Source organism: Dermacentor andersoni, chromosome 2 (assembly GCF_023375885.2).
Source record: "Dermacentor andersoni chromosome 2, qqDerAnde1_hic_scaffold, whole genome shotgun sequence".
Lineage (NCBI taxonomy): Eukaryota > Metazoa > Arthropoda > Arachnida > Ixodida > Ixodidae > Dermacentor > Dermacentor andersoni.
Window position 1 is genome coordinate 87,663,032 of NC_092815.1, and position 22,936 is coordinate 87,685,967.

Here is a 22,936-nt window from a genome sequence, read left to right on the forward strand (position 1 = left end):
GGTGGTGGTTCCGTTGGCAACGTTCGAGACGCCGCGTCCGTTAGGGAGCTGCGCCTTCGTCGGGATGGGCTCCTGCGCAGTCGTAAAAAGTGAACGTGCCTCTTTGAATATACACGACCCGTCTTTTCTTTTTTTTTTAGCGTAGCGTAATTAAGAGTCGCAGCACTGAGGCCATGGAGCACACACCAATGTATACATCATACAATGACGGTGAAAAATGGGGTTCGTGGAATAAACAACTAAACAAGACGCTCGCTCCAGCTGACTTGTCATTCACTGAGAACGCGGTATTTCCACTTTCCGTCTTTCTAGTTTCGTAGGCAACTGCTGGCACTTCGCGTCGGCTTTGGTTTATCGGTCAAGAAGCGCGGTGCTCTAGTTAAAAAGAGGCAAACACTTCGATGTAGATTGTAGTCGATTCGGCGGCCCCTTCCCGATACGGAGCGATAGGATGGGCAAACGATACCGTTCGCTCAGACCCTCTTTTGACCAGGACTAGCCAACCCGCGGACGTCCGCGCTGCCGGAAGCGGCACCGGCACACCGCTTTGGCGGCCACGCCGACTCCTTTCCTTCACGCGTCCGCCATCCATCGGAACTTTGCTCCATCCCGCCGCACTTCCTTCTTTTACAGCTGGCCCCGCGAACTTGGCCTCACGCGTGTTCGGCCCGCTTTTGATTGCTCTTATGAGGAAGCTTTAGCTCGGGCCCAACTCCAACGCGGCCTATTCAAATACATGTAAAACGCAAAAACGTTTTTCTGAGATAACCCCTGGACCAATTTTAATAAAATTTGTTGCACTTGAGAGAGAAAGTTAAATTCTAGTGACTGTTGGAAGCGGAATTACGATTAAGGGCCCGAATTTTGTTACAAGAATTTTCAAAATTCGGAAGCTTGAAAAGAGTAGAAGCACGAAGTTTAAGAATTCATAGCTCTATATCAAGAACAGATATCGCGGTTCTGTGAACGGAATCCATTAGATCATTGAAAGCGGACAAATTCGATATGTCATTTTACATCTTAGGTGAATTTTTTATGTTGTTTACAAGGGTTCTGCAAAAGCTGTATTTAAATCTTATCAAATTTTTCGAGATTCATGTGTAACATATAAATTTTGTCCGCTTTGTATGTACTATTAGATGAATTTCACAGAATTGTATTATCATTTTTCGTTGATGACTTACAGAGTTGTAAACTTGATAGTTTCGTTTTTTGAAAGTTTTCGATTTTTGCCAATCTTTAATAAATAACTGACGACCGAAAGTAAACATTCGAAACCAACAGTCACTAGATTTTAAGTTTTTCTTTTAAATACAATAAACCTCGTCAAATTTAGTGCAGTGGATGCCGAGAAAAACGAATTCTCCTTTTACATGTATTTAGATAGGAGCGCCCGAGCTAAAGCTTCCTCTTAAACTCGAGTCGGGCTACCATGTCGCTGCCGATAAGAAGTTATGACTACACGGCATAGCACTCCGTACTTAATATATACGCTCCTGCCCAAGGCGATATACTGTTTGTTGCCCGAAAATTTAAATAACTTGTTAACGAGAGACGTGACACTCTGTATACGCGCATTCCGCTCATTCCCAGGGCGAGGAGGAGTTTGCTGCATTCGCGCTTATATTTTTAACTTGTCGTTCGCATAGCATTACTGCCGTAGCGTTCGTCCTTGCGTGGGGGAAAAACAGCGCAACTTTGTACGGACGAAGAAAGAAGACAGACAGACATCATTTTTCATTTGATACGTGCAGGCGACTCGCACTTGCATGTGTGGTTGTCCTGCGGATGTGCAACCGGCCGCGTTTCTGGGCTAGCACAGCACACTGCCGCGACTAGGAGGTTCTCCTTGAACCGGCGCACAACAGTGGAGCGCTTCACAATTATCAGCACACGGCGCTCTCAGTTGAAACGCGTAATGAACGCAAAGAAAGGGAGACCGGGCGGCGCACCGATTCGCTTCTATCAGCGTCGTTATCTATGCAGTCCCAATATTGCGACTCAGACCAAGGTTGTCAGCGCCAGACGCGCCCTGTGTATTCTTCAACGCGGAGAAAAAAAAAGAAAAGGAAGAAAAATGGGCGAGTGGTACGTAAGATAAGAGGCGTGCAGATGTCCGGGTGACATCTTTGTAGAGCCACCGTGCCTTGAAGGTCTCGCTCTTACGCTGGCGCGCGCACAGCACCGTTCGTTCTCCTTCGTCCTTCTCACTATTATGTTTCGCCGAGTAGCGAGTGAGGTGTCTGGATTGTTGCGCCGTGAAGGGGGCGGGAAAGCTCCAAGTGAGTCAAGGACGATCGTTGAGGAGGAGAACGTGCGCGCTGAGAACGTTTTCCGTTCGCGCCTACCTCGCTCGCTACGCTTCGTCGCTTGCTCCTCGGCCTGCACTTTGTTTCGTGCTTCCCGTTTCCTAAATGCCCTGCTCACGTTTTTCCTATTTTTATAGTGAGCGCTTCTGATTCAAAGTTCATTCCGACATTTTGGGATGCCCAGGGCCGTGGCGGAAGAGCTACGACAAGGGCTTGACGAACTGTTAATACTTCAGTCAATCTTCGTGGCGGCTATCACAATCACTATAATCATCACCACATTATCATCATCGTCATCATCATCACCATCGTAGTCGTCGTCGCCATCCTTTTTCGTTGGTAGAATTCTAAAAAAAAAAGAAATGTGCCAAGTGTTGAGAGCACAAGAACTCTATCCACTTCCACTCGGGATTAGACACCGGAGTGCGCGACCAACCAGCCGTATTACCGTCACGGTGTGCTGCAGTGGCTCAGTGGCCATGACGTTCTGTTGCTGAGTGCGACGTCGCGGGTTCGACTGCCAACCGTAGTGACCGCGTTAAAGTGGAGCTGGAGCGCGAATACGCTCGTGCATCGCCGTGCTGTGGGTGCGCGCCTCGGTATTATGTGCCTCGGTACGTTAAACTGCATAAATTATTTACTTAACCTAACTGATTAATTAATTTTAATTTAGTTTACTTAAGCTTTTCGTGGTATTAGGAAACGTTGTAATCGTGCCGTCATCGTCGTTGTGTTGCCGTCGTCGTGAGCCTCGTAATCGTCTTATTGCTATCGAAACAACTGAACACTAAGACCGATACGTTTTTACAGGAGGAATTACCAGAGCATGAAATCACAAAATTCAAGGTCTTCGGCGTCTCTTTCTGCTGTGTTGTCGCCACGAGCCGGAAATGCACCGGAACCTGCGTCCAACTCGTGCGCGAAATTCCCCGCTAAACTGCCCACGCCGAAGTGTTTTTCCCGTCGAACTGAACTGTAACGTGTTTGGACCACCTGTTGCCGTTTTATTGCAGCGCCGGCAGCCAACGGAAAGCGTTTTTCCGGGTAACGACGTCCGGTTCTTAAAGTGGCACCACGCGCTGTTGTCCTCCAAATCAGGAAGGGCACCAACTCTGTTGATTTACTGCTAGAAGACATACATATACACTCATTCCATTTAGAGCCTGAAACCATGGCCAAGTGACTTAATGTTATAATCCTGGTGCCCTACGGCGCAGATCATTTACTCACTGTGGCAACGAATCTACGCAGAAAAGCAGATAGATCAGCAGCAGCAATTGCTTGTTGGCCGTATACTGTTTCTATTTAATACATACTTCCCGCACCACTAAAAAAAAGAAAAGAAAAAGGAAGAAAGAAAAATAAATGCTGCTTAAGTATGTCGAGCAAGTTTGCTACTGCTGACCTTGCTGTCATATAGCAAGTTCCGCAAACACTGGAATGCACTCAACTTCAGTAGCTGCCCGCTTGAGATATGCTGCGTTTTACTCGGCCACAGAGCGGCCGGGTCCTGTGTACCTTTGCTTATGTGGGGGACGTGTACAATGAAAGCAAAATATCAATTATCACCAGAGACTCTGGACATACTAAATCAGGTAGCAGCTTCGTTGCATGGTGCATGTTTCCCGACACATTCGCCGTCCACCGAGGAAAGTGATCAGCCTAACCAAGCTAGCAAATTAGAACCTTTGAATTAATGTGGTACACCTCCCCTTGTTAAACGTCAGCACTAGACCATATGTGGTGTACCAAACAGCCGTTCAGATTCTTATCATCTTTTCACGGCACGTGTCAATTTATGAGTCAAAATAGTTCTTCGAACGGTGTCGACACTGAACGAGAAAAAGTCATTTCTGTCTCTTCTACGCACACCCATGAGAATTTTGTTTTCCTCAGAGGGGAAAAAAAAAAAAAAAAACGAAGCGAGAAGTTAGCGCTTATTCCAGTAAATAGCGCTGCCAGAAACGACGAGTTTCAACCATCTTGAAGTTGCTCTTTCCTAGAGAACTCTCCCTTCCACGCGTGTAGCCCCTGATATCGTATTCCGTTTTCGTCGCAACCGCCGTAGGCTAGGTTGTAGCAACCAGTGCTATGTGGAGCCGACTTGAAACAGCTGGCTGACGAGATGCCGTTTATAGCTCGGTGGACAGGGCGCTTTTTTTTCGGAACCCGTAAAAGCCATCGACGGCAATCAACGGGGCAAGAACTGGCTTTCACACCATGGTAAAAAAAAAAGGCGTGCTTGGGGCACGTAAAGTTATATTTTCCATGCACAGCTGTGACCGGAGAATGCGCGCAGGCGAGATAGAGAGAGATGGACAGGTACTGAGGTACGTAATCTAACTGGATAACTGGTTGCTCCTGGTTTGCTAGCTTACATCAAAAGAAGGCGAAGGTCAATGAAAATGGAAAGGGAATAGAGGCATTGCGCACGCACAGACAACAGCATTCACTATGCATTCAAAGGTGCTAGTGGATATCTGTTTCGGATGCAGTTCTAGCCTGGGACGCCTGGGATCCCTGTATCTTAGCTCATGTCTATGCCCTGTCGTCCAGTTGACTTACGGCCACGCGTGGAGATCATCTTTAGTCATCAAGAGAAATTGATTCGTAGTTATTAAAATGTACGTCACAATGCGAACGAATTCGCCAGTAAGGATCCGTGTTCAGGTACTGGCATCTATATTCTGCTTTAAGAACTGTCCTCATATATGAGATTACTTCGACTTCCGAAAGCGCGTGTGCCGATAGAGTGTAGTATCGCCTCTTCGCAACATACCCGTCAACCGGACGGATTTTTGTACCCGTTGCTGAAAACAGCGAAGTTGGCGCAGCTTCCGGTGGCAGCGGAACAGAGCATGCGCTAAACATGCCATTAGAAGGAACAAGTGCTTGCTTCGTTTTCAACAGAAACTGTGACAAAACAATCGAGCTCCAGAAGAGGTGCAGCAGAATAAAAAAAGTTAAACAAAAGAGAAGAGAGTGGGAGGAGAGTGTGGCGCTTCCGTCGAGCGCCCACATCCTTCCTCGATGGCTTCTCTGCTTACTTTTCGGTGTAACTCAAACAGTAGGCGGACGCAGAGGAAGAGCCCGACACACACACAGCGCTGTGCGTGTGTCTTGCCCTACCTCTGCGTCCATGCACTATTGCGCTACACCGAAAAAACCTTCGTCGTACCTCAAACCCAAATCTCAATACTGATCCACACTGTTTGCGGTCGGTGTCGTCTACTTCAAATTGCTTTTAACTTTATTTCACGTTATAGACACCTGCCTCAGTGACTTAATAAGGTTATCGCGTTCCGCTGCAAAGCATGAAGTCGAGGGTTCATTTGCCAGGATCAACCACATTCCGATGGGGGGCGGAATGCAAAAACGTTCGTGCAGCCTACATAGGTACGAGTGCCCATAAATGACACCAGGTGGTGACGGTAATCCGGAGCCATTTACTATCACATCTATATGAGGTATTACTTAAGCGCTTTAAAACCAATGAATGGATTCAAGCAAGCACGCGACAAATCACGTCACAACACGCCATAACGCCCACGAAATATGCGGTGTTGGAGGCAAAGTGTGCTTGACGTGGGCTCTACATCCGCACAAGACTCGGAAAACACACCTGTCCCGAGTTCCAGAAAGTCAAGAAGTTGCATTCAATTCCTACAGCGACGTGAAGTCTGCTTTGCTCTTATTTCTGCCATAAGGTCGAGAATTTCGAAACGCACTGTCTTTTATCGCCTTCCATAGGGCTTCGTTTCGAATCCTCAGTGCGTTCTTTTCCGGTTTTGCCTCTGCCGGCGTGTAAGGGGGAATTCGTGCGAACAGTAAATGCGAAACGAACAAGAAAGACGACAGAGGCACGGAGAAAAAATATGTTGAGATAAAACAGAGAAAGAAGAAAACGAAGTCGGGCACTGACGGCTGCTGAATGCAGATTTCCCGCGGCACTGCAAACTGTGTCGAGAATGTGGCCAAGAGCGATGGAGAGGCGGAATGGAGAGACGGAGAGGTTAAACAAGCTCGCGTCTCCCGGAACCAGCTATGTCTGCCGAGTATCGGTAGAAACGAATTATGGCGTTTCCTAAAATAATTACTAGACGGAACTCTGGCGCTGCGATTACCACCATGGGAATCATTAAAAAAAATTCAGGGGTATTATGCGCCAAAACCACGATCTGATTGAGAGACACACCATACATAGTGGAGGACTCTGGGTTAATTTTGACCGCCTGTGGTTCTCTAACATGCATCCAATGCGTGGTACAGGGGATTTATTTTGCATTTCACCTCCATCGAAGTGCGGCTGCCGTGGCGGGATTTGATACCGCGACCTCGTGCTTAGCAGCGCAACGCCAAAGCCACTAGGTAACGCCAGATCTTCGTGCTTGTGGCTTCAGACGCTCTTGTGGCTTTGTTTAGTGCGCTTTGTCTGCTTTCATTGGCCTGAATTTCAACGCAATCTATACATTTTTTATTGCAGATGCAGATAGATAATCGCTGCGAATGGAAGTTGTTCCGCCTGTCCATGCGTCCGTGGCGTAATAGCTTCAATATCGGGCTTCTGTGCTAGATGTCTCGTGTTAGAATCCTGCTGTTGGGTAATTTTAATAATGCTTATTTAATTATTTTTAGCGCAGTAGTTTCTTGAAAGTGATAAATTTACAAAGTCACAAACCGTTTAACTCTAGAAGGCTCTCAAGTAGATCACGGGCCTTATAACGTAAAACTATTCCAATATGTTTTTATTCCAATCTCCTGACGTCAAATTTGCGTAACCGACGATGCAAGCATCGACTGGTGACCCGCAGCGTTACCTGAACAGCCCACTCAAACGCTCTCCTAGTTTATAGGGGGTGCACTTTGCTTTCAAAATGTATAACATTGCTATATTGATCGGTCTTTCGATTGTAATTAGCTGCCAGGAGGCGAGAAGCACGCTGAAGTGGAGAGGGTTTCGATGGAGCCGAGCCAGCGCAGTGAGAATAGATAACCGGATGAAGAGGGTAGTGCCGGCGTCTGCACTGGTCCGCTACACCTTGCCTTGCTTGCGGTGGCTGGTCGAAAATCGCGGCGGCGTGCATCGGAAGGTTAAGAATGCGGCTAAAACGGATCCTCAGCAAAGAAGAGTTGGCAGAGTGTGGTCGTAAGCTAGCCCAAAGTGGTCGAAAACGTTACACGGCCACACACAAGGTTTTATTATAAGCAAATAAACCCATGCTCTTCAGCAGGTGCGAGTAGCCAGTGCCTGAGCGATCGACTTCCAATCCCCTTATCAAAAACCGACGCTGCAAGAAAGCTTCATATTGTGGCTAAAGCTATGGCACACAAATACTGGTCTTCTCCCAACCTCCCGAAGTGTCATCTTCATAGGCTGGATCCATCCTTAAAGCTACAAGTGCCATCAAAAATTTCCCGCTTTGAGGCGACAGTATTGTGCCGCCTCTGGGTCGGAGTGGCATTTACGAAGGAATACTCGTTCCGCATTGGAATGGGGAATATGCCCATGTGCGACTCTTGCGGAACAACAGAAACGATTGAACATATCCTATGTATCTGTTCCCAATATGAAGTTGAGCGCGAAGCTCTCCGGGCAGCACTGAACCAGCTGGACTCTAGACCATTTTCCGTAATAAAGATCCTTGGACCCTGGCCGTACGCTTCGATGGCACTGAAAGCCACGAAAGCGCTCTTGAAATACTTCAAGTCGACAGGTCTTGGGAAGCGTGTGTATACTTGGTGCGAACCTTCCACTGTGCGCAAAACTGCATATGCTCTTCCCCTTCTCTCTCCATTCCCATTCCCTTCCCCCCAGTGCATGCGTAATAAACCGGACGTGCGTCTGGTTAACCTGCCTGCCTTTCCCCCCCCCCCCTCTCTCTGAGCGATCGGTGGCAGCCATCGTTTATTCCTTTCGGAACGGGGCAGCCTGCGGCTATTCAGTTTTGTTCGGCATATTAATGCATTTTTAACGCGTACACGTCACCTTGACGCGATGAGTTTTCGGGGTTTTGTGACGACAAAACGTCGCGTGGCAGGCAGGTGAAGTGGGTGCAGCCTTAAACTTTTGACAAGTAGGAGAGGGCTAATGGCGAAAAGGCGTCGAATCAGAAATAACTAATTTTCTTTCGTTCGGTCCAATCATGCATAATCGGTGTGTACATCATATCATATGGATAGCTATCGCGGTTTTCATGACGCTGCGTGACAGATAAGCGAAGTGGGGGTGGACCAAAAAAAGGTTTTGACCAATCGCGGATGGCTGATTGCAGAATTGGAATAGAAAAGTTTGGAATAGCTTTACGTTATAGCGCCATACATCACTGCATCCAGAAGGGAGCCAGGACCTTCTCTCTCGATCCGCCATGTGAGTAAGCGGACAAAAGTTAGCTTTCTTTTTAAAGCGTGAGAGTGTCACGTGCAGTGATGATGCGATTACATTTTTTCATCAGGTCCACAAGGCCTGCAATGTGGTAATAACACACATGCGCTGACGCCATTTGTAGCCGTTATTGCATACATAAAACAATCACAGAAAGGAGAAAGAAAGCTAGCTAAACAAAGGGTGATAAGCTCGAAGCTGGGTCTGCTGTGCACTAAATCATTTGCTTTACACTGCCGTCGTCAGGCGACTTCCTCCTCTCGCTGGGCTTTAACCTAACAGCGTGTAAATTAAGTCTAAATCTAAACAACTAAAAGTGCGTGAACTCGGTGAAACGTCGGTCGGTGCACCTGAGTTTAAAAGGGAGATATCAATGGACAGACTACAATGTTCAAACGACTTGGTCAGTTTTAACACTGCCCCGAAGAGTACAATGAGCATTAAAATCTCCTACTAAAACAAATGGCTGCGGTAATTGATCTGCTAAGTTTTCTAAGTGTTTAGCAAAAAAATGGGTATGCGGTGGAATATGCAGTGAACAAATGGTGATGGTTTTATGCTACAGAATGGTGACGGCTATACGGCGTCGAAAGATGTATCCAATAATGACATTTCCGGTGGGAGTACCGCCCTGCACGACTATAGCGACTCCTCCTGACAAACGGCTAGAATATTTGCGGTCCCTTCGGACAACGGTGAAACCTTCGAGAATTTGACTATTTTTCGGACCGAGATTCGTTTCCTGAAGACACACTGCAACTTGCGAAAAGGTGTTTATGATGTATTTGATGTCACCTATATTGTGTACGAGACCTCTATAATTCCATTGTACAACGAAAGCCATGGTTGTAAAACGAAAAAAAAAAATCACCGCCTAAGTACTCCGTACAGATGGTTAACCAGCAAAGCGGAAACGTACGGCCCCGGTGTTTATCACTGGGTTATCCCGACGGTTTATCAAACGACGACTGCAAGAGCCTGCACACGACGACGACGCGCGCCTTTCAGCTGCGCTCTAACGAAATCTTCGGCCACCCAATCCTCCAGGAGGTCGAACGCATGTACACTCCAGCAATGTGCAGTGGCAAGCCACTGCGCCATCGCGGTTTGGCGTCTGGCAGACTCCGAGGGTAGCGGTTTCTGTACAGTGGACGGAGACAACGTTGTGTGAATTTCAAAAAAAGAAAGCGATGTCCTTGAAAAGATCGCTGTGTCTGCGATTAAGAGAACGCTGCCGACGCAGTAAATGAATTCAAAGCAGAATTGATCGCTGAAGTCTGCTAATTAACATTGACCTTTTTTTGCCTTTTGACAAAAGAACGTCGTTGGTGCTCTTTCTAGTGCCTCTAGCTTTCCACCAATATTATATCACTCCCTCTGAGCCTCTATACCACGCGTAGATGCGGCCTTGAAGGGCGTTTGATTTCATCCCTGTTATTTTCGTTTAAGCATAGATGTGCGCAGGAGGAGGTGAGGCAAAGTGAGGATGGCGGCATAGCGCGGAGTGACGCTATGCCGCCAGCCTCACTTGCACTATTGCACTTGCACTGGCGCTACTGCACTTCCACTATCACAGTCTATTGATGGACTTCCCCGCGCAGTCTTATACGCACTCTGCGTACATTCGGAGGCAAGCGTGCCACACTGTCTCACACTCCGAGCACGGTTTGCGACATACTGTCGACTCCGACAATTCGAGAGTGGCGTCAAGAACTTCGTACTCTCTTGTTTTTATTTGTGCCTGTAAAAAAAAAGTCCTCCGCTTTTGTTACTAGAACATGTTTCACTTGTCGGAAAGAAACGCACAAGCGTTCTTATTGTTGCAGCGTTCACGCTTTGGCGAGCATCCGCGAACGCGGAAAGGGGCGGTTGATTGGCAGAGTGTACATTTGTCGTGACTGCCTGCTTGGCTAGCGAGGCGCGGCGCGACGCCGGAATCCGGTTCCGTGGAACTGTAGCATTGTACGTCATTGAAGTTGGCAAATGCGCCGCACTTGTCCTTCTCCACAGAGTATGCATCGTGCGACGGACGTTGTCGTAGACGTACCTTGCAGTTGTAGCCTGTATGAGTGCTAAGGAGAAACGCCCTAGCAGCAAGGGGTTGGGGGGGGGGGGGGGGGGCGCAGAGAAGAGAAAAGAAAGCACGTTGACGGCTTCCTCCACGGTGTGAAATATGGAAGGTAGGCGGATAGGCGTGTACCGTCAGAAATTGGCGGCCAGGATCGTGCGATTACGACGCCTATATCTTTGTTGCTCATCGCCGCCTATTTCCACCCTATTTCATCACCTTCGTCGAACAATAAAGGTTGCCGTGGGTAAAACCGATACATAAGAAAAAAAAATTATATCAGTGGCTTCGCGTAGCGAAAACACTCAGAAGAGACAGTGTGATTTACGTGACATAGAGCGGAAGAGGTCAGCCGAATGCCGTAACTCGCTGACTGCGTAGCAGGAGGCAGCATTTACACGAGCTCGCAATTACGCGTGCTAGGGCGTGCAAGAGTTGGTGCAATCCGGTGGTTATACGCAGAATCCTCGCCGCTCTTTCAACGATGCCTTTCGTTCTTCGCCACATATGCGTGCACGTGTGGGCGGATCGAAATGCAATGATCCGTGCAGCAATGCATTTGCGCCTCTTACGAAAGTATGCTTATTAACTATGACGCAAGAAAAATATGGATCTAGGGGTATTGCAATATGCCAATATGTAAAGCCATCATGCTGCGCTCTTCTTGGCCTTCGTCGTGACTCAGTTGCTATGACTTCGCGCGGCTGAGCACGTGGTCGTAGAATTCTTGGCCTTTGTCGGACTTATTTGTCAGTCAGTGGGTCGGTCAGCATTCATTTTGAAAGGAACGACAGTGAGCCTGCTCGTTTTGCCCAAACCATATGGGCCAAAGACACCGCTGGTCCGCCAGGCAATTTCAAGGCTGATACTTTCGAAGCAGCAGCACAGAGCTTGCGTGCTGTGTCCATGGCACAGACGAAGGCTGCCCACTCGTATCGCGGCAGGTGTTGTGGCCGTGAAGCACGAAGGCAACACACTACATCAAAAATTGGCTCCACTTCCCCTGTTGTCATCCGAGAAGCAGAGAAGCTTATTCACTTTCCAAGGAAATATCTCCTGCAACATATCTTTCGCCTAATGGGAATCGGACACAACGCCAAATACGCCCGCCTCTCACCATACACGACGCTCAACAGAAGCGCAGCGGGTTGGGCTAATCGCGTCTATTATGCCAAGCTGTATACGACGCACTTCCACTCTCTTGACGGACGTCTTGATCCGGGACGACTAAGGTATGGGTATCAAAGATCAGACGTGGACGGGGGATCTAATTGTTCAGTGGTATAGACGGCAAGTAATGGTAAACCTATCACGACTGTTTGCTGCAGAGGCTGACAGGCTGTAGCACTCACGGGTCATCCGGGACGCTCCTAAACCCCCCCGCAAGTTCCTAATGTAGGCGTCGACTCGCGCTCACCTGTCTCGGTGCCCGCGCGCGCCGATTATCATTAGACGGGGGCGCGCACTACACTGGCACTTTGCCGAAGTTGTACGCAGTGACCAAGGCTACACCCAGTTAACGCACCGGCGTTGTATGTGTGTGCGTGTCCTTGGACGCAGCTCCGCGAGTGACTCGCGCTATGCCATCGGCGACGGCGCGCGATTTCTCTTGTCTCGCTGCACGCGAACACGCCCGTTGGCGGGAACCACTTGCATCACTTGGCTCCTTGCCTTTTATAGATTCTTCCCCACACCGTGCATCTTGGAGGGCCGGGTATTCTTGGACTAACGGTCATGGCTATACCACGTGTCGCGCGGAGTTTTAGACGGGCGCCGCGTGGTGCTTTCATTAGGCGCCTCTTTTAATGGCCCGTCATGAGGAACGCATCCGGCTGTTTCGACATTGAGGTATAACAGCCTGCAAGGTAGCTTAGCGAGAGCACGCTTAGCACTTGTCACAAAAGTGAGACTCAAGCATGAGACCACGTCTAATGTCGAGCGATGAGGGAGTCTTATAGAAACACGTCTTCCTCAGGCTTTCGCAGCGTTTGCACGGTTTGAATTTTTTGTCTTTTACTTCGAAAAATCAATAGGACCATTCACCGGGAGCGGAGAAGTATCCTCCTTCCGTACCAAGGCGGAAGAAAGCAATTGACTTGAGAAAACAAATTTGAATATTTTTTTCTCATTACATCCCTCACCTCCGCTTTCCCATTTCGTACCATACAGGTTCCACGGACCAACGCAACGATAGTGCAGCCAGCGCAGCTTTACGCATAGCTATTAGGCAGAAAAGAGCAAGCGGTGGCGGTGGTGGTATTGTACATTTTCTTGGCCAACTTCACCTTGGCAGCACTGTTGCCGGCTGCATTTGAACCGCCCCACTCGCACTAGCGACGTGAAAGTTTCGTTACAGAAGTGAGTAACACATATTGGTGATTACGAATCAAACTAGGCATTTCACCATGCTGTGGCCTGTTGCCAATCCGCCACGCGCTATTGAAGAACACCATATACGACGCTAAACTTCTCGGAGAATACAATTCGGCCCTGCGTTTTTCATGTTACAGCACTTAAGCCAGAATCCAATGTATACCGTTGATCAGCATGAAAGTGGAATCGAACGACGAGCCCAAGGCGCGACTGACAACGCGCTCCAAACTTCCGCGTTTCCACTAGCAGTCTCTATCCTTTTATTGGCACTAGCAGAGGTACTTGCAACGAGGTCTTAGTCGGCAAGGTGATAGGCCAAATCGTTTACTTTGCTGTGAAGGGTGGAGGCAGGCCCTTTGTTTGCCGCCGCCCTTGCGAACGCAAAATGAGCAAAGCAAAACAGACGGAAACTATGTACGGCTGGGGGAGACTGAAAGGACCACCCGTGGAACCACCTTATCTGTCTTCGGGTACGCCCGCCTGAAACAAAGACCGCCAGGCAACGGCAGGCCATTGCTTTCCGCCCAACCTTCCGGCTATAGTGCCGGAAATGTTTAACTCGGCGTCGTTAGAAGAGTGCAGCATGGTGGTAGTTACAGAGCCACAATTTGAGGCGATCCACGACCAAATCCGCCAAGCTGTCCGCGTACGAGGAAGGTTCGCAATTAGTTGGTTCTAGGCCTTCGGTCTCATTTCATCTCTTTTTTGTATGATTCCATTGATACGCGCTCATTTCCGTTCATTAACAAGAAGTGAGTGAAGACAACGAAGGAAAATCTAAACGTATAATGGCCATAGAAGAGTTGTATTGAATGATATTTTCATGTTGAATACGGTATAGGTCGATCAACCTCGGATATAGTTGATAAGCGATATTTTTTTCGTGAGCTAAATTTTGGAGACTACGCGGGTACCGCCGGAAGAATGTTTTTAAAATAGCAGCCTATAGTCACGAGCCGGGTCATGCATCCTGAAATCGACCAATGCACTGCATCCCTTCCATATACCACTTCCAGGCTGCACCCCCCTCCCCCAAACAACAACAGCAACAACAACTTCATTTTATTCGCTGTTGTCGCAGTCTTAGAACCTTCATTTTGTTCACCGTGGAACAAAGCAGAGTGTTACCGGGCCGTCTCAGGCCACATTGTTCCTTAGAAAAATATATTCGAAATAAAAAATAATTTTGAGCTATTCGCTTCCTGGGTAAATGCGATATAGGAAATAGCGGAGAGGGTTGAGACGAGGTTGTCTTGAATTCCCATTATTAGTATCAATTAATTAAATTTTATGATATCTCTTGAGGTATACAGTAGCCGTCATCGGCGATTAGACGGCCTATCACAACGTTACCTCTCCACCGTTGCCGTCACCACTCGGACCTGCTGCCAGGCGTGGCCGTATTCCAGGTCGATCAACCTCGGGGACACTTTCATTTTTTCCGTTACGTAACTTCCAGCGCGCAGCCTCGTTTGCGCCACGGGCGTCGTTTCGGTGCACTGGATAGCTATGCGACGTGAAAATAGCTCCGACGGGACGTGTTGCTTATCTTTCATCACATCCGATTCGGCCAACCAGCGTGTACTGAAAGCGGTGACCCTGAAAGGCGATCGGTCACGAATTGCGCATGTTTGTCGCTGCTTACCTAATGAGCTGTTACAGCAACATTGTATAGGACATCCACTATTTATGCCGACGATTATGTAAACCGCAGGCTGAGCTCTTGTAACACTTTATTGGCACACACGCGTACCCCGGCTAAGCACCGTGGGACTCTCGCTGGCCAAAACATTTTCTTTAACTTAACCGCCGGCCAGCAAAACCCAAAGCCATGGCTTTTCAGAATGCTGCACGGTATTATTGAAACGAAGTGTCGGAGAAACGCGCCGGCGCGGAGTCCTTCGTGCGCCGACACACACGGTGTCGGAGCAAATGACCTTTCTGGCTCAGCGTCGTCCTTGAAGATCGGACGGGAGGAGGCAGACAAGTGCCCAAAGACGCGCCCGGCGGCAACGCTGGCGGCAAACACGCAGGAGTGGGCGCCTTCCGGCTCTGCGCGGGCTGCCAAGTACCGTTAGCGCTCGCGGTATTTAGCGACGGTCATCACCTGAATAGCGGCTTCTAGAGGAACGTTCGCCATAGCGCGAGCGCAGTCTTGCGAGCATCCTCTGACCATGACTCTTGTTTTCCTCGATTCTCTGGCTATCCCTGAGGACACGTCGAGGTTAGTCGCCGCGTAGTCGCGGCGTCGCTGCTAGTATAGAGCAGTGGCGTATTGTTGACGTCGTAATTAGGACGTCAACAATGTATGTTCGCTCAGTGTCACGTGCTCAGGATATGCACTCAGTGTCACGCTCATCCTAATTATAGGATGAGCATGACACTGAGTTGACACCATCAAGTTGTCGGACCACCCCGGGACTCGCAAAAAAAAAAAAAAAAAAATTTCGTCGAAGTCATCGCGTGCAGTCTGAAATTGAAATCCGCAGCGAGTGCTAACATATGCGACTTCCACGATGCGTCCTTGAATGCCGCGCTTGTTTGAGAAGATGCGTGAAAAAAAGGACCTTTTTCATGATTTCTGCGCTCAGGAAGCTGTTGCCGCGAGCAGCACATCTGAGAACAGAATTGAGCCTGCTACACAGCAATGCCAGAGAACATCAACGTGGCCACCTCGTCGCCATACTTTGCACCGTTACTCGTCATCACTCTCCTCGTCATCATTATCATTGATTTACGCCTCACACTTCCTCTTCGACCTCGGTTCCTTATGAAACATGGGTAGCGCTTTTCGTAAGATGCACTATCCTGCCAGAAAACATGCCGGCGCCGTAGAATGCCCCATTCCTAATTTGTACCGGCAATCCTGTGTTCGAACTTCAGCTTGACTAAAGTTTGCTGTGCTTTTTTGCCCTGTAACAGGCTGCCAAGAGCTTTTGATGATATTTTTTGAGATCGGTGAAAACAGCTATAAACTGTGAGAGCTTTTATGAAGGAAGGAAGGAAAGAGAAAAGCAGAAGGTAGGGAGGTTAACCAGAATAACCTCCGGTTGGCTACCCTACACCGGGGGAGTGGGAAAGGAGAGCTTGTATGATGCCTACGCTCATGCCTATGATGCCTACATACGTTCGTATGTCTGATCATCTGTAACCATTGTATGCAAACGTCAGCAAAATTCTTAAAATCAACTTGTCGTTTGAAGAAGTCCACCGAACATATTTTAGTCGCAGAAGTACTCTTCGTTCCGCCCTTCTTGTATTTTGCGCACTACGTACCTTGTTCAATATAGCGTTGAGCTTGTTTACGCGACTTACCGCGTTAACCATAGTTCTCGAAGTTGCTTCAGCAGTATATGTAACAAAACCTCTAGAATCCTCGCCAAGAATAGATTATTGTGCACTTTAGTCCGTGCATTATGGGCACACGAGGACCATGTTGGGACCACATGTTGGGACCACCATGACTTTCAAAATAATGCACGGTGCGAAACGGGGTGTCTTGCAGGAAAACTATGTATTAATAATGTTTTTAGAGACAATGTTGTATTATTCTTCTGTGCTCAACACTCGTCGGAAGAATGATTACAATGGCTGCTTAATTCCCCCTTCGCTCAGAGCCCGTAAGATTTCGAAAGGCTACGGGCCAGACATTCACTTGGGAACGTACGGCTCAAGATAAATCTTTAATGCTCGACGAAGGGACGCGTAGAGATCTGCTTCAGGTAGGGCAATGTGCCTTTCTCAGTACAACGCAGCGGAATGGAGGCGTACAGATAATAGGCGAGGAGCCACAGTGGTACCATAGCTCCCCGTGGGCATCCGCTTAGTCAGCGAAGCTATAGTTTGAAATTCGGCGAAGAATGGCATCTTCGATTCGTTGACGTCTGTCGCTATAAAACACAATCAATGTGTTTTGAACGGGGATTCAGAGCACCTCGCACGATATTTGCGCTGAAGAATTATGTACCAGATTCTCGTTATCGCTATTTTTATTTCGGTCAATGAAGACGTCCGAACCACAGACCACTCCACGCTCTGTCCTTGTCATATTAATTTTGTCTTGTCCATGGCAGCAAACCCTTTTTATCATTGCGCACTAGATTTCCTTTAGCTCTCGTCTTTTGTTATTTTTTTATTGGTGTTGTCTTTGTGGTTGCTCGTTTGGAGACACAATTGTCAAGCTTACCGCTTAAGTTCCACTGCGAGCGAACCGTATTTTGTTCAAATATTGCACTCAGTCTGAAATGTACTGCGTCTTAAGGTTCTGGCATTGGTCCTGTCCTTGTTTTGACAATCCGGTCCGTGATTAAGTATCTTGCTTTGCTTTAATGCAAACCGCTAAGGACGCCAGGAAAAACGCTTACACACATACAACAAACAAAGATAAAAGAGACATTCGTACAAGCTCTACCTGCATCCCGTAATATCATGATCCAAGTGATAAAGCGAATGACAGTTTTATGGCAGTGAAATCAACGATTCTTATCGTGCGAACGCTTGCTCTATCACGAAGCATAAGACGTAATCGGTGGGGTTGTGGTAAGCGGTGACAATGTGCGTACGTTGTATCTAAAATTAAGTCATCAGTGCACGTTGTAACGACTGGAGAGCGGAGTCGTAGATAAGTGGCTTGTTGAGTTCCTGTATGGTCACCAGGGGCGGCTTGCACGAACACTTAATAATGAAAATAGTAACGAACTTAAGAACGCGTTCTTATGCGGACTAAGCCTTGTCTATGGAACATTTAAGATCTTCGTGTTCGTGCAAGCCGTCCCAGATCCCCGTCCTTGTGACAGCTGGCATGGCACGAATTCGTTTTCTCACTGATCACAGCGATACAATTAAGTGCTCGTATAAAGCGTACTAATCGGCTGTTCCGCAATAGCTAACATTCTCTGGGAGCTCTCGTTATCTCTATGCAGGATTTTTTCTTTGTCAGCGTTATCACACCTACAAGCGATGAAAACTATAAAGTTGTCCACTCAAAGGGGGCGAACGTACATAGTACAGCACATCAAAGAAAACATATTGCAGTACACTACAAAACAGTAAAGTAAGGTACAGTATATGGTAGGTTTTTTTTTTTTTTTTTCTGTGAGGGCAAAGTGCCACAAGTGGCCCCTCGCTATGAAGAAAGCATCAAACACAGCTGAATCGATCCATGTGCAAGGTGTAGGATATATTTATCTTACGCCGTGATCCGCAGCCATAGCCGCACTTCGGTGCATTTTATACTTACCGAAGCTATCCATCTCAGCTTGCACAACTAACTTCAGTTATTGAGTTAAAAATATTGTTGGGTGTATGAAAAAATATTTTTATTCTTCTGATAGCTGCACGGGCTCAAACCATTGAGAAAAATAAATGAAAGTAGCGGCTGTACTACCCTGTATACAGAAATATAATAACGCTCATAATCGAAATTGGCTAACTATACTGTCGCTAACTAGACGGGCGTTCCATGTGGACACTGAAAGGCGCAGTTTCACAGAAACTGTGTAAGTCTGCAGCTTACAATGTAATGCAATGTTTGTAATGTTTACTGGAGATGCGGCGGCGAAAACAGCTTTTTAAAGCGGTCATTTGGAACGAGCGGTAAGGCAATATAGTTTAGACCTTTGATTGATCATTATGGCCTAAAATGTGAGGGCGACGCCTGGATTCTGACACGCAGTATTGAAGAGCTCCGGATTATTTGTGTTCGCTCGGTGTTATTTAGCGTGTGCACACATTTAAACACCATTTCTGCAGCAAGCCTGCCTCGAAATGTAGTAGACATTGCAAGAAATCGCACCCGCGACTTCGTCCTCAGCAGTAGGACGCCGTATACAGTAATTGAGCCGCAGTACCGGATTGATTACGGCGTTCCGAAATCAACGTTAATTCAGGGAAGCATGTCCATAATTTTTTCACCAAGCCCAAAATTATAACGGGTAAAGTCGAAACACGAAAGAGCTGCTAGGCGTGATTTGTCACAACGCGCAAAAAACAAAAAAACAAAAAAAACAAAAAGAAACACAGCGACTGCAGATGAAACTGTTCAGCGTGAAACCAGACGCGGTGCAAGCAGTCGCACAAACGTTTGCTGGAAACGTCCGGAAATTATCTCACGTATCGCGATTCTCAAAGATATATAAGAAAATTCTCTCACGTATCGCAATTCTCAAAGATATATAACAGCTAGCAGTGCAACACTAAGTCGACCTATACATAGTTGAGTCAAAGAGAGAGAGAAAGAGAGAGGCTGCTCGTTGAGATCAGTGTGGGTCACTAAAGAAGCGTGCGTGAAAGTGCGAACTCCGTACACAAGGGCACACACAAACACACTTCGTCTTCTCTTACGCATCATGCTCACGTGCTTGTATACCACTCTTTTCCGCTTGCGCACATCCGCCTCAAATGTTTTTCCAGCGCCCCTCTTTGGTCGTTAAGCTTCTCTAGCTGGAGCGAGTTAGGCACGCCAAACTAGCAATTATACGCATCTGAGACGCTTGTCTGGAAGCTGCTGGAAAGAACGCTAGCAGGAAACGAAGCGTGACATTTCTAACTTATCAAACAGCGGCCGTTCCTAGATGACACTCGGTCTCGTGATTCGTGACAAGTTTATTATTTTTCCCCCGGTTCGTGCGCAAAACACAGCACCGAATCGATGGCTTTGTTCCAGCTTTGGTAAGCCGTAGCGAGGGTAAGACACGCAAGCGATGGCTCTCTGCGTACAGCAGCCGTTAGTCTAAGGGCTGCTTAACGGCTTTCTTTCTCTTGGAGAAATAAAATGAATCTTGAATCTTGAATCCCAACAATGAATGCGCATCTACAGCTGCTTAATTTTAACAAACGCTGTTTGTAAGGAGCAAGCATCGCATGTGTTGGAAGGAAGACGCATTAAACTATGGCGTCCAAGGCACCCCAACCAGAAATATTCAGCGCGCACCGCAGGAGAAGCAAAATGGCGCTTAATGCGTGTTCGAGTCAAGTACGACGGCGACTGTTCCTTCAGCTTGTACAACCAGGCAGTGAGAAACAGGGGAACTCTTCTGAGTCCCCTTGTACATGCGAGATTTTTGTACGTTCACGGGCGCGGACGCGATTATCCATTGCTCTTTGTCATAGTATATCTTTGAGGACCGCGGTACGTGAGTGAATTTCCGGGTGCAGGCGGATATTTGTGGCTCCCTTCCCCGCTTTCCTTTCCATCTTCTGCGCGATGCCAGACGGAGGGGCCTTACACGCGCGAATGCAGAACCCGCGCTGGTTAGGAACGAAGCCTCTCGCGGCAGGCATCCGGCGGATGGGTCTCGCTGGTGGCCGAAAGCGAAAGCGGGTCAGCGTCGCCGGTTCGACCAGTTGCCTCCGGTGGCTTCCGACAACCGCCGGGGTGCTCGCGTGCGCGGCTGACCCCATTCTCGACGCTAGCCACGAAGCGGCACGCATGCTGCAGGGCCCCGTGATTCTGTCTGTGTATGAGTGAGCGGGGAGACACCGAAAAGCCAAGCCGGTGACGGCAGCGGGCCACGGCCTTCGCGCATTCATCGACGAACTGCTTCCAGCGGAAACGGAGGAAAATGTGTCGCTCGTGGCGCGCCACTCCGTCTGCGAGGCTGGCCAGCTCAACTGCCTGCAGCGTTGCGCCGGTCGGCGAGATCGAAAGTGCGATGAGCCACACACACACACACACACGCACACACGCACACGCACACGCACACGCACACACACACACGCACACACACACACGCGCGCGCACGCACACACACGCGCACACGCGCACACGCACATTATTTTTTGGAGAGACATTTGAAACATAAATGCCTCCTCAGACCATGAAGAAAAGCCTAGTGGTACATTGGGTGCAAAAACACCCGTACATTGGGTGCAAAAAACCCCAGGTGATCAAAATTAATCCGGAGTCCTCCATTACGGCGTTCGTCATAATCAGGTCGTTGTTTGGCATGTCAAATTCCCGCAAATTTTTACACGCTTCGGGTTTGCTTTTCTGTAATAACGTGAACAAAGAAATCCCTGTGCGATAGTGCAATGATTATTAGCGTGCGCGGTTACTATAGCTGCGCCTTATCGAAACGTCATGAGTTCGAATCATGGCGTGGTCAATGGTTTCATTTTTCTTTTGCTGAGGAGGTTGCCTGACTACAACGGCCGTCATGGCTAACTAAGCTGATTAACCGTACGTGGGGCTGCCCTTCAATATATTTGCCTAATATTTAACTGGGCGAGCTCCTCCCCTTCTTTGTGCCTCGCGAAATCCCGTCGACACACTCGGAGATGGATTAAGGAAAAGTTTGCAAGTGTAGAAATGATCGACGACGGTGTTTGCCACTAGCGGACCGAGACCAACGCACTCCGTATGCCTTCGCTTCGTCAGAACGGATACGCCGCAGCGTAATATTTAACCCGCGGAAGCTTTCTATTCTTCACCGCTGCTTTCGCTCTCATTGATAACGGTGTGTAAAGTGTAACAGATTATACCAGAATCGTTTCCGCAGCTCTTTTATCTTTTTTTCTGGTGATAACGGACACTAGCACGCTTGAGGCAAACAGGGGTGAAGTGATAACAGTGACAACTAGATATGCTTGCGACTCTCTGGCCGGTCCTGCGTCCACTTCAGGCCACACGATGCAACGCCCCCTTTCGCAATATAACGAAGGCGACGACAAAGGGGCATACTTTATTTGCTTTGTACGGCTTGTGATAGACATAAATACCTTATAGGGCGAAAGTCGCATGTACCTCACGTTCGCAATATAACGAAGGCGACGACAAAGGGGCATACTTTATTTGCTTTGTACGGCTTGTGATAGACATAAATACCTTATAGGGCGAAAGTCGCATGTACCTCACGTAGTCAGTTCCTTCGAAGTATGTACTATAGGTGTCAAAAAGTTTTTTTTTTTTTTCGTCGACGTATATAACTATTGTGGTATCGCAAATTTTCATGTTTCTGTGTTCCCTGGTGTTCTCGTGTTTCCATGGTTTTTGCGTCCATGAATAATAAAATAATGATAAAATTATGATAAAAAGAACACTTTAGCACGCGCAAACACTCACACATATAATTGTGAAAGAAAAACAACAGCAGACGAAACATAGCAGCGAAGGCGAGTCACTGAACAAAATCATCCCTACAGTACTTCGAGCACATGTTCGCACGTATAAAAAGTCCTTCACTGCACTGAAATATGTTCTTTCAAGGCCGCTAACTCTGCCATTGTACCTTTTCCACCCTAACTGTTGCTTCAAGTATTTTAATCGTTTTGAGCACAGTTACTACGTCAGAGACGAGAAGTGCCCGCGGCGCCCGCGCCCTACACGCGCCAAGATCTCCTTACAGTTACTAGAAGCAAATGACTACAAGCGAACGCGTTCCTGTCCGTTCCGAACAAGCGCAGTGTAGCGGCACTGTGGTCGACATCACTGGTCCCGATCCCTAACTACGGGGGCACTCGGACTTCTGTCAGTGTGTCCGCTGAAAAACTAGACCCGTTCTAGTGAGCATAGCACTGCCATACGACTTTACGCGCGGTACGTTCGCAAGCGCTGCCTTACTCCGTGGTCGCAAGCACGTTGACCTGGTAACTTCTGCGATGCGACAGAGCGTGTACTCTCATCCGAGCAGTATACCGGCTGATAGTGGTAACAGATGGACATGAGCTGGGAATCTGTATGTACGGCGACCTCGTCGTGCACGAAATAGCTTTCGAGTGTAGCACTGAAACTTGAACCTCGCGCAGCCGGTAAGATTTGAAATCGAAAGCGTACAAATTAGGACTGCCGAGTAATTTCCTCTGGTC

General features: G+C 48.0%; 1 protein-coding gene across 1 annotated transcript in view; it reads right to left on the reverse strand.

Moving 5' to 3' along the window:
* LOC126541677 (solute carrier family 23 member 1-like) overlaps positions 1–22,936 on the reverse strand; it is a 71,984-nt gene that overhangs the window by 21,373 nt on the left and 27,675 nt on the right. The window contains exon 2 of the mRNA XM_050188547.2: positions 1–72. This exon is cut by the window's left edge and continues 159 nt beyond it. Coding sequence (XP_050044504.1) covers positions 1–72 — 72 coding nt within the window. The remainder of the gene's footprint in view (positions 73–22,936) is intronic.